This window comes from Fusarium keratoplasticum, chromosome 6 (genome assembly GCF_025433545.1).
Source record: "Fusarium keratoplasticum isolate Fu6.1 chromosome 6, whole genome shotgun sequence".
Taxonomy (NCBI): domain Eukaryota; kingdom Fungi; phylum Ascomycota; class Sordariomycetes; order Hypocreales; family Nectriaceae; genus Fusarium; species Fusarium keratoplasticum.
The window spans coordinates 1,116,736-1,129,924 of NC_070534.1; the positions used below are offsets into that span (position 1 = coordinate 1,116,736).

The window sequence follows — 13,189 nt, forward strand, 5'->3', positions numbered from 1 at the left end:
GAAGATTCTTTCCCCCCCTTATGCAGTGTGCCCACAATGTATCTTACCCACGTACTTACTCTGTAGACGGTCCCGGCCTTGTTAGGGGATTTCAAGTTGGCAGCCCCTGGCTTACATAGTATCTGCCCACACAGCCAGTAAACGAAAGTTGGGAGAGTATTCTGCCCTTGGCAATGCCACCACGGATGCAACATGGTGAACCACCCCCCGTGACCTCCCACCCAGCACCCGAGCCAGATGATCTCACCCGTTCTCAGCAGCGGGCTCCTCCTCTTCTTATAATGACAGCGGCGCCTGGTCTCGAGCTAGCTCAGAAAGACAAAGCAACCCTCCTCCATGGTAAGCTCGGCATGAGGCTTGATCAAGGCGCACGATTAGATCTAGTCGACCAAGTGCCATCAATAATCTAGACGGCAACAGAAGCCATCCCGAGCTCAAGGACACGCCGGGCCAGCCCGTCGTCGGCAGGGACCCCTGTAGTAACGTCGCCATGCTAGACCTCAGCGCCAAACATGCTCAGCCGCTCGCCAACTCCCGATTCTCGGAACCTCTCCGATTGCACAAGCGCGTCGCGGATGGCTTGATCGCACCCCTGTCGGCTAAGAAACGGCTCCGTGATGGCCCTTCAACATTTCCCAGCGGCGGTGAGGTGAGGCAGCATACAGTAGAGACGAATGCGTCGATGATGAACTGAGGCATCGCGGGATGACACACCAACGTCGCGGATATAGAATGGTCTCGGCATAGTTCCGACTAGCAAACCAATAAACCCGCTGCGGGACCTGGGAGGCCATCAGAAAGGAATGTCTCGGAACGGCACTGTAACTGTACGTGGACGAGATAAAACAAAGACGTTATCGCATGTGGTGACTGAATCAAGAAGCGGCTCAAGGTCATCATGAGATATTCCGGTGCCACCACGCGTGCAGGGACGCTAGTAGGGATCACCATCCCTGAACATCCCACGCGGCTTTCTAGAAGAATGACCAGCAGCAGCGACAGTGGCAGCGAGAGGACAGACACCGAACGAGGTGTCCGCTATTTTGGCCGAGATTCCCAGATTTCCCCCGAGCAAATCTATCGCCTTTGACATTTAGCCTTAAGAGATGCTGGAGTCAATCCGGGGACTCCAAGATCGCTTTGGCGAGCGCATGGAGACGAGACATATCCATCCAGCATGGGTCTTTCTTATTCGGCCTCTCTCTCTTGGATATCCTCCCTCACCTTGAGCCCTCCAGGAGACGTCTGCCCCCCACCCGCGGCCCGCGGTGAGAAAGGGAATCCTTACCAGGCGTCGAGTTCTGCTGGTCAAGGTCAATGTGCATATCCGCCTGCCGACCGACGACGCACTGACGAATTCGACATTTTGGGCTTCAAGGTGAGATGATTGTCTTGCGGATCGTCCATGTACCATCGTCCCACGTGTCTCGGCAGAGTCGATGATATGGCTGATTAACGCCCAGCGAATAAGACATGGTCGTCAAGACGTGCCACCATCATCTCCCCCTGGATGGCGAAAAGGATGTAGCGAGGGTCCAGAGTCGATTGATTCCCCACTAGCTCGCCTGTTTGTTGGTGTTGATGGCAGCCCGGTCCATGTGTAATGCCTTCTGCCCTTCACCTTTGGCACGCCGTGTCACCGCGCAATGCCGCAGATGAACGGGGCTCGGAGTGGGCGCTAATGTACGACGGCAGCCTCTTCAGCCCAAGGAACCGACATATCGCAGCAGGGTGGCGCCCGCTGTGTGATAAGGTATCATTAATTCGATATGCAACCCGGTGGAGGCTGGTTGCAGCGCAACACTTGCGGCTCGCGATTTGCGGCTCACGATGCGCTCCTCACGCAGTCAAGTCACAGGAGAAATGTGATGGATCCATGACACAGCATCCCGGAGTGATCAAGGTGTGGTCGCGAGAGTTTCCGAACGGGGATCCTCAAAGAGTAACCGCAACCAAGCATGACATGGATCTCTTGCTGATAGTTTCGTGATCATAACAAGGCCAATGGCTGAGAGGTTCCATTCGTTGACCAAGGGGAAAGGTCTTTTGCCAGCAGATAGGAATCAAGCCTCCGGTATTTCCCTTTGCTGACGGGGCCAATTCCCTTAGTACTCTGGTCTCTCGAAGCGCGACAGACGCGCCATCCCCAACTCAAAGTAACAGAGTTGTCCCGTTCTGATCAAAGTGTCGAAGCTTGCGTGCTCGGATAAGGCAAGATAAATGCTGCAGCTTCTCTAGCCCCGTCTCTTCATTAGCGTCCGCTACAACTCGGATGATGGCTGGCCCGTCAACATCCGACTGTAACAAACATATTGTTCCAGTCCCGTCTCGTCATTCCGAGTTTTGGGTCGAAGTTGCATGTTAGTGGGACCTTCTGCAATGCCGCACAGAATTGGGTTGCAAGCAGCAAGGGCACGATGGATGATCGGCAGGGTCAGACTCTATTCCCGTCAGTGGAAAGCCAATATTTGCGCAGCCGCAACCGCACCTCCCGATGTCTCCATTGGGCAGCAGTTGGCAGGCAATTGTTGGCCTTGCAACACCACTACTAACAGAAACTGAAGCGAAAGAAACCTCTTTAGCTAACCCACCCCTGGATCATAAGATCGCAGGCCATGTCAGGAGAGCCAACTACCCTATGCGATAGCAAACGAGACGTTACCCAGACCGTGGGACCGTGGGGTCGGCGGTGAAGATGACGGGTCGGTCGAGTCAGCGGAGGAAACAAGGTGACCCCCATGGGCTGTCGGTCAAGGACGGGGAGGCCTGTCACCGGGGTGGGTAAGCTTTCTTCACCTATAAGCGCTCTGTAATTGGAACGGCTGATTGTGCATAGACGGGTTTCGGGGTCTTGACGCGCTGGGACGGTGTTCCAGCGCCGATTCCCACCCACCACCCGCATCCGCAGAATATGTACCAAGAGCCGACTACCTACACAGACCTAGCTGGGCTGCGATGCGGCTTGACGGTTTGGTCCCGTCTTGAATGGATGGTTCGACAAAGCCGAGCTTCGGCCTAGGTGTTCAAGGTCCGGGGAGTGGGCACCTTGATGGACCGCCCTGAAGCCTCATTTGGCTCAACATTGCTGATCGGCTTGCGCTGCTGGACTGTACACATAAATAAGCGTCCAGCCTCCGCCCGCGTCGAGGGAGGTGCTGCCTCCTGTCAAACCTCCGTATCTTTGCGCAAACCTGCTGCTTTGACAACTAGTGGCGTCTGACGCGAGACCCCTTGCCTTGCCCGTCATCGCCCGTCATTGTGGTAGCAACTCATCGACGCCATTCGCTGGCCCAAGAATTGAGGCCACCAATTTTCAGCTGTCCTCAAAACGAGTGTCCCTCCCAGTGCAAGAATTTCTGGGATCCTGTTGTCTTTGTCTTTGTCCTGGTTGTGGCGAATCGACCTGAACCACCATGGCTACTGAGGAGCCCATGCTCATGCGAATCCCTCCGGAGATTCGCATGCTGATATACGAATACCTGCTCGACAATGGCGGGAACAGAGATATCGCGATCCGGAATCAATCGAAGTGCGAGTACCAGGCTCGCCGCTCAAAGTGCCAACGGTCTGCCTACCACATCGTGGAGCGGTCGTTTGCCAAGATGTCATACGAAACAACATACTGCGCCGACGCCGAAACCGATCGAGCGATGCACACGGCGGTCATGCACATCAACAGAAAAATCCGGGAAGAGGCGTCCCATTTTCTGTACACAAGACACGCCTTCCACTTTGGCGAGGACCTGGAGGCCGTGGTGCCTTTCCTCGCTGATAAGACACCACGCACTAGGGACTTAGTTCGAGAGATCAGTCTCTACAAGCGCAGCCCAACCAATACTGTTGAGCCAGACTCATATGACTGGTCTTCAGTCTGTCGCTTCCTCCGAAATTTGCAGGGCTTGGATAAGTTGACTCTCGTCATCGAAGGTGCCCGGCCAAGAGGGCCGTGGGATGGGCCGCAGAGTCTGACTGTTTCCGACTTTCGGCTGCTGTATACGACTAGACACGACAGCCTCGAGTGGGCGCGAGAGCTGGCGTCTGTCAAGACGATCAAGGAGGTGGAGATTGTTGCGGATATTCACCACCTGCCGCACCCTCAGTCAAACATGATGCTGGTCCTAGCCGCATTCTCAGCGTCGATTGAGACGTCGCTGGTGGATTTCCTTCGAGATGATTTGGGTATTCCTGCGCGAGTTGGAAAAGCAAAGTATTGTGGTACGGGTGCTTTTGGGCGGTCGAAGAACTGTCAACGGAACGGGTGTCTGACAAGTTGAGTTGAGGCGAGTTTGGTTGAGCCGAGGAGTTGAGGGGAGAAGTCAGATTGTCGAAAACGAGGCGCGGTAAAGACAGAACGCGAGGAGTTGGGTTGCATCAAGTTGTAGGGCATGTACGGGCGGTCGTAACTGACATTGGCGCATCGGGTAATCTGTCGCAACCTATTATTGTAATGACATGACATCTTTATGAATTAATGAGAAAAAAGATGGTAAAACAGAAAGGAACGACTCGAGTAGATATGCTTTGAGTGAAATTTGATATCTCATTTTCGGCTATGAGGCTCTCACCACTTTTGTTCTCCTGCGCCCGTTCCATTCGGTGAACCGAACCGACAAGTGAACCCACGCGCCTCAGCACTCAGGCACCCGCATTCAATCACGTGATAGGACCCTGCGCCAACAAAGCTCCCGTCGTCGTGTGGCTGGGAGCAGCCCCTGCCGCCTAAAGACGTGCAGGTACAGTGCTGTCCATCAGCGAGCTAGGCCCAACTCATTATCTCAGCCTCCCCCGTATCGTCATCGCCCAGCGCCTTGTTCGCGCGCACTTACCCATCGACGACAACCCGGCGCCTCCGTTCGATCCCAACACCGCCGCCATCTCCTTCGCCATTGTGCCTCTTATTGTCGCATGTTCATGACTTGCTAGGAGCCTGGCTTCTTCCGACCTGCTCCAAGCTACCCCGCTGCGATAGCTCTACAAGATGGCCACGCCAGCTCCCCCCGAAGACCAGGCCCGTCTGCTTGAGGATGCCCTCGTTGCGGTGCGACAGCAAACGTCGCTGATGCGCAAATGTCTCGACACGCCCGGGAAGCTCATGGATGCCCTCAAGTGCTGGTAGGTCAACAGCCGAGCTGCCCGTCTCAATCCCCTGGAAAGTCGCTAATGGGCACAGCTCGACTCTCGTTTCCGAGCTTCGCACCAGCAGTCTCGGCCCCAAGCAGTACTACGAACTATACATGGCCGTTTTTGACGCTTTGCGCTACTTGTCTGTTCACCTTCGCGAAAACCATCCGGTTAACCATCTCGCCGACCTCTACGAACTTGTTCAATATGCTGGCAATATCATTCCCCGATTGTATCTTATGATCACAGTCGGCACGGCCTACATGGCCATCGAGGATGCGCCCGTCAAGGAGCTCATGAAGGACATGATGGACATGAGCCGAGGTGTTCAGCATCCCATTCGCGGCCTCTTCCTCCGGTACTATCTGTCAGGTCAAGCGAGGGACTTCCTGCCGACGACTGAGGGTGACGGCCCTGAGGGTAACCTCAGCGATTCTATCAACTTTGTGCTCACGAATTTCGTCGAGATGAACAAGCTATGGGTCCGACTGCAGCACCAGGGCCACTCGAGAGAGCGCGAGCAGAGGGTTCGGGAACGAAAGGAGCTACAGCTTCTAGTTGGCAGCAACATAGTACGCTTGAGCCAACTTGTCGACCTCGAGACCTACAAGACCAGCATTCTGGCGCCTCTTCTGGAGCAGGTAGTCCAATGTCGGGACGTTCTCGCCCAGGAATATCTTCTCGAGGTGATTACGCAAGTTTTCCCGGACGAGTTCCACTTACACACCTTGGACCAATTCCTCGGCGCCGTCTCGCGCCTCAACCCTCATGTTAATGTCAAGTCCATCGTCATTGGTCTCATGGACCGGCTATCCGAGTATGCCGAGCGCGACGGCCCAGATGACAAGTCGGATGATAGGGCTAAGGTTGAGGCCGAGGCACTGACAAGGCTGTTGGAAAGGATCAACCTTCAGAAGGAGACTCCTCCAGCTGCTCCGACAGAGTCCAAGCCTTCTGAAGAGGCCGGAAAGTCTGAGGAGGCTGGCGAGTCATCCAAGACTGAGGGTGAGGCAGAGGCCGAGCCTGAAGGCGAGCCTGCTGCCAAGGCCTCAGATGAGACCCCTGAAGAGAACGCTGGGGAGACCAGCACCGACGATTCTAGTACGCTCGCCGAGTCAGCACCTTCAGTTGCAGAGACAGAGACCACCGCTGTTAACGGCCAGGAATCCATCACCGACAGCGTGCAGCTTTACGAAGTATTCTTCGCCCAGGTCAAGAACCTGGTCGACGCTCAGCATCTGCCTGTTCCCGACATCATTGCCCTACTTGTATCGCTTTGCAACCTTGCGCTCAACATCTATCCCGACAGGCTAGACTACGTGGATCAGATCCTGGCTTACGCGGCAACCAAGGTGCGGGAGAACATCAACAATGCCGATCTTCACTCGCCCCCGGCTCAACAGAGTCTGCTTGCCCTGCTGCAAGCCCCTATCGATCGATATGTTTCCATCTTTACTGCTTTGTCCCTTCCCACCTATGTTCCTCTGTTTCAGTCGCAATCATACCCCACCCGCCGTGCCGTCGCCGGCGGTGTCGCTCGCACGTTGCTCAAGGACCAGACCAAGATCTCGACCACGGCTCAGCTCGAGAATGTGCTCGAGGTACTAAAGGTGCTTATTAAGGAGGGATCTCAGGCCCCTCAAGGATACCCCGGCGTTGCGCAGCGACGCCCTGTTGAGACAGACGAGACAATGGAGGAGCAAGGATGGCTTGCGCGGATAGTGCATTTGCTGGAGGCTGAGGATAACGACACCCAGTTCAAGCTCCTCCAGATGACTAGGAAGGCATACTCGGAGGGTAACGAGCGCATCCGCACGACTACGCCACCCCTCATGACGGCGTGCATGAAGTTGGCAAGAAGATTCAAGCTGCGGGAACACTTTGACGATAACTGGGAGACCCAGAGCAACGCCTTGTTCAAGTTTATGCACTCTGCTCTGAGCACCCTGTACACGCGCGTCAACAACGCTGGGGCTGCTGAGATGGCATTGCGCTTGTTTTGCTCGGCTGGTCAGACAGCAGACATGGCTGGCTTCGAAGAGGTGGCTTACGAGTTCTTTGCCCAAGCCTTTACAGTGTACGAAGAGGCTGTCTCGGACTCAAAGGCGCAGTTCCAGGCGGTCTGTGTAATTGCTACTGCCCTTCACCAGACCCGAAACTTTGGCAAAGAAAACTACGACACACTCATCACCAAGTGTGCCCAGCACGGAAGCAAGCTTCTCCGCAAGCCTGATCAGTGCCGAGCCGTGTACTTGGCGAGTCATCTGTGGTGGGCGACTCCCATCACTTCGAACGACGAGACGGAGGAGACCGAGGTATGTAGGGTCCCGAAACACAGGGTATACACGACTGACATGTTTAGCTTTACCGTGATGGCAAGCGAGTGTTGGAATGCCTCCAGCGGGCCCTCCGAGTGGCCGACTCATGCATGGAGACGGCAACGTCGATCGAACTGTTTGTCGAGATCCTGGATCGTTATGTGTATTACTTCGACCAGCAAAATGAATCGGTAAGTACTTTGAATGCAAGTCTCGAGCAGCTACTAATACGTTTAGGTGACAACTAAGTATCTCAATGGACTCATCGAGCTTATCCACTCCAACCTGGCGGGCAACCAGCAGGACTCGGCTTCAGTCGAGAACAGCCGGAGACACTTCCACCAGACCTTGGAGAATATCCGCAGCCGACAGTACGAGGGCATTGTGCTGTACCCCAACTAGGACGTGACGCAGCAGTAGTAGAAGGTGGAAAGAGAATGGGACGTGAACGTCATAGCGATAGATAATGCTTGGCCTGCGTGGATCGAGGAGGGAGCAGGTAGTTGTATATATGTACTCTGTGCACTTGGCCCGAAAATTGATGGCATGCCGGCGAGATTGTTGTTGTTGCTTATCCAGTGAGGCGTTACTTGGCTGAATGCAAAGTTCAGGGGTAGCGTTGATATTAGGTGCGGCTGAGAATGGAGAGGAGGAACAGTCAAGATGGTCTCGTGTCCGTTTCTATGATTTAAACGTTTCGTTACCGGTACAGATGCTAACTTTACTGTCAACTGCCGATTTGTGCCATCATTTCTCGCTGTAGAGTTGCTCCAAGTTTGCTTTGTCCATCACCTCCCTCTCCGAGTTAGCGCGTCTCCTTATCCCAGCTTTTGTGGGGTAATCCTGGCGTGGCGTGCACGGGCGGGTTCAGGAGAAGGAGACAGGCGTCGTTGGATGCCTCTCGAAGACAAGTATCACGAGGGTTTCAGCGGATAAGGGATTGATGAATTGGATATCAGAATAAAGAAATAATTGAGAATTTGCTACATTCCCTGGTCTGCGTCCTGGATGTCCAACGTCTTCTGCCAAGCCGGATCGTCTCACTCAGCCACTGCTGCCCTCCCCAGAGTCACCAGCTCCAAGGCCGTTCCTCCGTACTAACCGGCGGGTTATAGTGGGCTCCGGTCCCTTACGTGGACACTCCAGTGCTTCGCCATCATCCCCGTCGCATCCACGCCCTCGTATTTGACCTGCTCAACTTTTTGCCCGTTTGCAACGTCAGGCACTCTAATCGCGTTATCCTGGGCTCTGGGCTTGCGGACTTTGGCGATGCGATCCTGGCGTCCGAGTTTGTCTCTTGTCTTTCCTTCCTGACGCTCATTTCTTATCTGTACGTCGCCTCTAGACTGCTCCAACACGATCCGAATCGCCCACTCCTTTATCTGAATCCATCTATCCATCCATCCATCAGCGGATGGATTTCTCGCTTATCCCCCGTCTCTTGTGACACCCGAATCGATCTTCTCCCGAACTTGAAAAGAACCGAGGGCGCCGTAGCGCTCCAACGCCTTCAACATGCCTTCCGAGAAGGCTCCCTTCTACGATCCCATACCTCCCACCTACGACCAGGCTGTAGCCAGTGGGAGCCACTATGACCCCGACGACTGGGCTCCCGCCCCGAGGTCGCCGACCAACGAGCGGAATGCCACTGAGGCAGAGTCGCAAGGCCTGCTTCAGTCCTCGAGCGGCGCTGGCTCCTCCCGCAGACCCGACGGCTACCGGCCGCCGACAGTGGAAACTGATGATGAGGACAGCCTCTGGGCTAGCGACAGTGACAGCGATGATGAGGCCGCTCAGGTGCGGCGCGAGATGCAGGAGATGGACATTGAGGAACCCGATCGCTCACGGGGCTCCCAGTGGGGGAAACGAATAGGCTCATATCTGACTCTGCCGCGGTGGAAGTGGTCTTGGCGGCCAAGGTTACCCCGATTGCGAATAACCCTCCCCCAACGACCCGATGCGCCGGCCGCTTCCACGGATGATACCGAGGCCGCCACGGGCGAAGGTGAGGAGACGCAGACCGAGACAAGGAGATTCAACTTCCCCAAGATTGACAAGACGGCAATCATCCTCTTTTGCGTGCGCAGTCTCGCCATCACCATCGTCGTCGGGTTCTTCTATCTCCTATTCGCCAGCGACATGTTTGGTGGTCTATCAGATCGCCTAGGAGGTGGTTTCCGCTACAACCCGGAGGATCTACGAAAACACATTCTACACACTGTCGATCCCCTAAGGATGCGCGCCTGTGTGCAACACTTTTCCAATTACGCCCACATCGCCGGCACCGAGGGTGATTACGCGACAGCCATGGACGTTCAGAGCATGTTCAGCCGTGCGATGCTCGACGAGGTGTCTATGGACGAGTACCATGTCTACATCAACTACCCCAAAAAGGATGGTCGGGCAGTGCAGATTATGGACAGCAAGGATAGTAAGAAGGCCATCTGGACGGCCAAGCTGGAGGAAGAGGAGGTAGGTGGTGAAACAGCGGGACGGCAGACATACGCTTTCCACGGACACTCCAAGTCAGGCGACGTCAAGGGACCTCTGATCTACGCCAATTACGGATCGAGGGAGGACTTTAAGGTGCTAAAAGAAAAAGGCATCAACACCAAGGGTGCTATCGCACTTGTCCGATATGGCGGAACTCAGCAGGATCGAGCCCTCAAGGTCAAAGCCGCCGAGATGGCTGGTTTTGCAGGCTGCATCATCTACAGTGACCCCGGAGACGACGGTTTCAAGAAGGGCACCGTCGCGCCAAATGGACCGTGGATGCCCGAAGACGCTGTCCAGAGAGGATCTGTGAGTCTCATGAGCTGGGTCGTTGGTGACGTCTTGACGCCTGGATGGGAGAGCAAGGAGAGTTCACCAAGGATGAAGCCAGAGGACTCTCCTGGCTTGGTCCACATTCCCAGTCTTCCCCTGGCGTGGAGAGACGCCAAGGTCCTGCTGGAGCACCTCAAGGGGCACGGTCAAAAGGTACCCGAGAAATGGCAAGGCGGTGTTTCAGAGATTGAGTGGTGGACGGGTGATGACAAGTCACCAATTGTGCGTCTGAAGAACATCCAGGACGAGGAAGAGAAGCAGCCTATCTGGAACGTTTACGGTCGCATCAACGGCATGGAGCAGACGTCCAAGTCCATCATCATCGGCAACCACCGCGATTCCTGGGCTTTCGGAGCTACTGACCCTCACTCGGGTACGGCGGTCATGATCGAGATGGCTCGAATCTTTGGCGATCTCGTCCAAAGAGGATGGCGACCCCTGAGAACCATCGAGTTCATGTCTTGGGATGCCGAAGAGTACAACCTTATTGGATCGACCGAGTATGTCGAGAGAAATCTGGACAATCTACGAGACAATGCCTTTGCATATATCAACCTTGACACGGTTGTTGCCGGCGACAAGTTTCGCGCATCGGGATCTCCTGTGTTCAGGAAGTCTGTCCTCCACGCCCTCGCCCGTGTCGTTGATCCTCACACCAACGCCACCCTGCGGGAGCTCTGGGATCAGAGCGATGCCGAGATTGAGGGCCTGGGCGCGGGAAGCGATTACGTGGCTTTCCAGGATATCGCAGGCACCAGCTCTCTGGACGTTGGATTCGAGGGCGGCGCATACCCCTATCACACGAGCTACGACAAGTTCGACCTGGTGGAGAGCGTAATTGATCCCGAATTCAGGTACCACGGCGCCATGGCTCAACTGATGGGCCTTCTCATCCTCGACATTGCTGATCGACCCATCCTGCCCTTCGATATGGCGTGGTATGGCCAGAAGCTGGGACAGTGGGTAGCAGACCTGGAAAAGTGGGCAGGCCAGCAAAATCAGCCAAAATCAGTCTCTTTCAAGGAGCTCAAGGATGCCGTCACACTCGTCCAGAACAACGCGGCCAGCTTCGAGAAGTGGGAGATGGACTGGGACCGCGAGGTCCTGGGTAACGGAGGCTGGGAGGCCAACGATATTGGCAACGCCCGGTTGATGTACAACAACAAGATGGCCTACTTTGAGACGACGCTTCTGGACCTAGAACTTGGCGGTGGTGTAAGTGATGAAGTCCCCTTGATCAAGAAACTCTGCTAACCTTTGTAGATCCCCAACCGCACACAGTTCAGGCACGTCGTCTTTGGACCACAAGCTTGGTCGGCTTATGACTCGGCCTTCTTCCCCGCCATCCGCGACACAATTGAGACCGGAGATTGGAGGAGCGCCCAACGCATCATAGCCAAGACGGCGGCCCTAGTACGCAAAGCAGCGACGATTCTAGAAATGTCGAGTGCAAATGTATGATTCAAGCGGACGAAGCAACTCTTTTTTCCCTTTTTCCCCCCTCCCCTTACTCTTGGCGAACTAGCCTCTACTTTTTTCTTTTAAAGATATATAGTACCTGTCTGCTTCGGGGGCGCGTGTACGTCCACACACAAAGTGTATAGGAGGCATTGCACGGAGTTTGGTTGCGTGGATTCTGAAACTTTTTTTTTTACTACGTGTTTATTTTTCTGGGTAAGACGACCTGCCGGGATAGAGCCCATGCGCCAGAGGGGAAATATCTGCTTTGTTATAGTAATGAAGGAATGCGGTTCACTGCCGGTTTTTTGTTGAAGATGATTGCTGCCGCGTCTCTACTACATGATTATTCTTTCTTAAGCCTTCTGGGCGTCGGCGACAGACACCAGACGTCCGACCACGTCGTACTTTTCCAGGAATCTCTCCTCCCAGCCCTGTAGCGCCTCCATCTGCTCGCCGTCCAAGCCCTCGAGCTTGTCGAGCGGTCCATCCAGGTCCTTTGTCAGCATGTCCTCATCAAAGCTCCCGCATGCGAGACCACGGCTTGCATCACGGCCTGCGAAGTTGCTGTAGGGACCTCCAGGGCCGTAAAAGTTGCGCCCGCGTGTCACGTCAAAGACGCGGCCCCGGACAGCCAGGTACACGGGCTTGTCATCCTCGCCATTGAAGGGCAGCAATGTGTGCGGCGTGTATGTGCGAAAGACAGTAGAGGGGGCGTCGCGGGGGAGAGAGGGAGGCGGGGATGGGCGCAGGAGGGCGTAAGCTGTGTAGAGGACGGCGGAAAGAAGGATGAGGTTGAGGGGCGTGGCGAGGGAGGAGCTGGAGAATTGGGTTAGCTGGAGGGGAAGAGAAAGGACAGAGGATTGCTTACAGGCTGAGGTCTTGGGCGGCTTGTTGAGCCATCTGACGCTCGACGTGGTCCATGGCAGATCTGAAGGTATGCGATGCCTCGTGTGAAACAGAGAGTATCGATTGATGTTGTGTTTTGTTGGAGTGTAATGGTTGAGGTTTGAGATTCCGAAGTCCCCGACCACCTTTCTCTGGACTTCTTCCCCCACTCTGACATAAAGTACAAGTACAGGGGAAAGCTTCCGACGCGGGGGACCCCGTCTCGGCCGGAAGTGCGAGGTGTGTGTGTGTGTCGGTGAATGGGCACTGATTGATAAGCTTACTGTATGCACACAGTCGGGATTTCGGAGGATTGGTTTATTTGAGAGTTCAATTCGTCTTAAAGATCAGATCTCGTTCGTTTCTTTGGTGGTTGTTGAAGCAGGGGCTGGTTTAAGCTCAGCCATATCCGGCGGCAAAATGATGATAATGAGGACTTCTCTACATAAATGTTAGAGGAAACAATCATAAGTTCATAGTAATTGACCCATGTAATCTTCCACAGTTGATCTAAGTTTAGGGCAATTTCACTTCATCTCAAGGCCTAAGAATGAGGGTAAAAGCCGTTATTTACTACA

The 13,189-nt window shown here is 54.8% G+C and overlaps 5 protein-coding genes across 5 annotated transcripts; 4 read left to right on the forward strand and 1 right to left on the reverse strand.

Annotated features, from left to right (window-relative positions):
- Nucleotides 1-173: 173 nt before the first annotated feature.
- Nucleotides 174-694, forward strand: NCS57_00831800 (uncharacterized protein; the record flags this gene model as incomplete). Its single annotated transcript, XM_053058138.1, has 3 exons — nt 174-195; nt 261-339; nt 385-694. 3 exons carry the CDS (start codon nt 174-176, stop codon nt 692-694), a joined length of 411 nt encoding a protein of 136 aa, XP_052911969.1.
- Nucleotides 695-3,413: 2,719 nt separating this feature from the next.
- Nucleotides 3,414-4,274, forward strand: NCS57_00831900 (uncharacterized protein; the record flags this gene model as incomplete). The annotated part of the gene is made up of 1 exon (XM_053058139.1): nt 3,414-4,274. The coding sequence occupies one exon, from the start codon at nt 3,414-3,416 to the stop codon at nt 4,272-4,274; it is 861 nt and encodes a 286-aa protein (XP_052911970.1).
- A 704-nt stretch (nt 4,275-4,978) lies between these two features.
- Nucleotides 4,979-7,841, forward strand: NCS57_00832000 (Vacuolar protein sorting-associated protein 35; the record flags this gene model as incomplete). The annotated part of the gene is made up of 4 exons (XM_053058140.1): nt 4,979-5,112; nt 5,171-7,436; nt 7,484-7,630; nt 7,677-7,841. 4 exons carry the CDS (start codon nt 4,979-4,981, stop codon nt 7,839-7,841), a joined length of 2,712 nt encoding a protein of 903 aa, XP_052911971.1.
- Nucleotides 7,842-8,954: 1,113 nt separating this feature from the next.
- On the forward strand, nt 8,955-11,726 carry NCS57_00832100 (uncharacterized protein; the record flags this gene model as incomplete). Its single annotated transcript, XM_053058141.1, has 2 exons — nt 8,955-11,480; nt 11,529-11,726. The coding sequence occupies 2 exons, from the start codon at nt 8,955-8,957 to the stop codon at nt 11,724-11,726; spliced, it is 2,724 nt and encodes a 907-aa protein (XP_052911972.1).
- Nucleotides 11,727-12,079: 353 nt separating this feature from the next.
- Nucleotides 12,080-12,797, reverse strand: NCS57_00832200 (Cytochrome b5 heme-binding domain-containing protein; the record flags this gene model as incomplete). The annotated part of the gene is made up of 2 exons (XM_053058142.1): nt 12,595-12,797; nt 12,080-12,542 (listed from the first exon to the last, which is right to left on the reverse strand). The coding sequence occupies exons 1-2, from the start codon at nt 12,645-12,647 to the stop codon at nt 12,080-12,082; spliced, it is 516 nt and encodes a 171-aa protein (XP_052911973.1). The 5' UTR covers nt 12,648-12,797.
- Between the last annotated feature and the right edge of the window lie 392 nt (nt 12,798-13,189).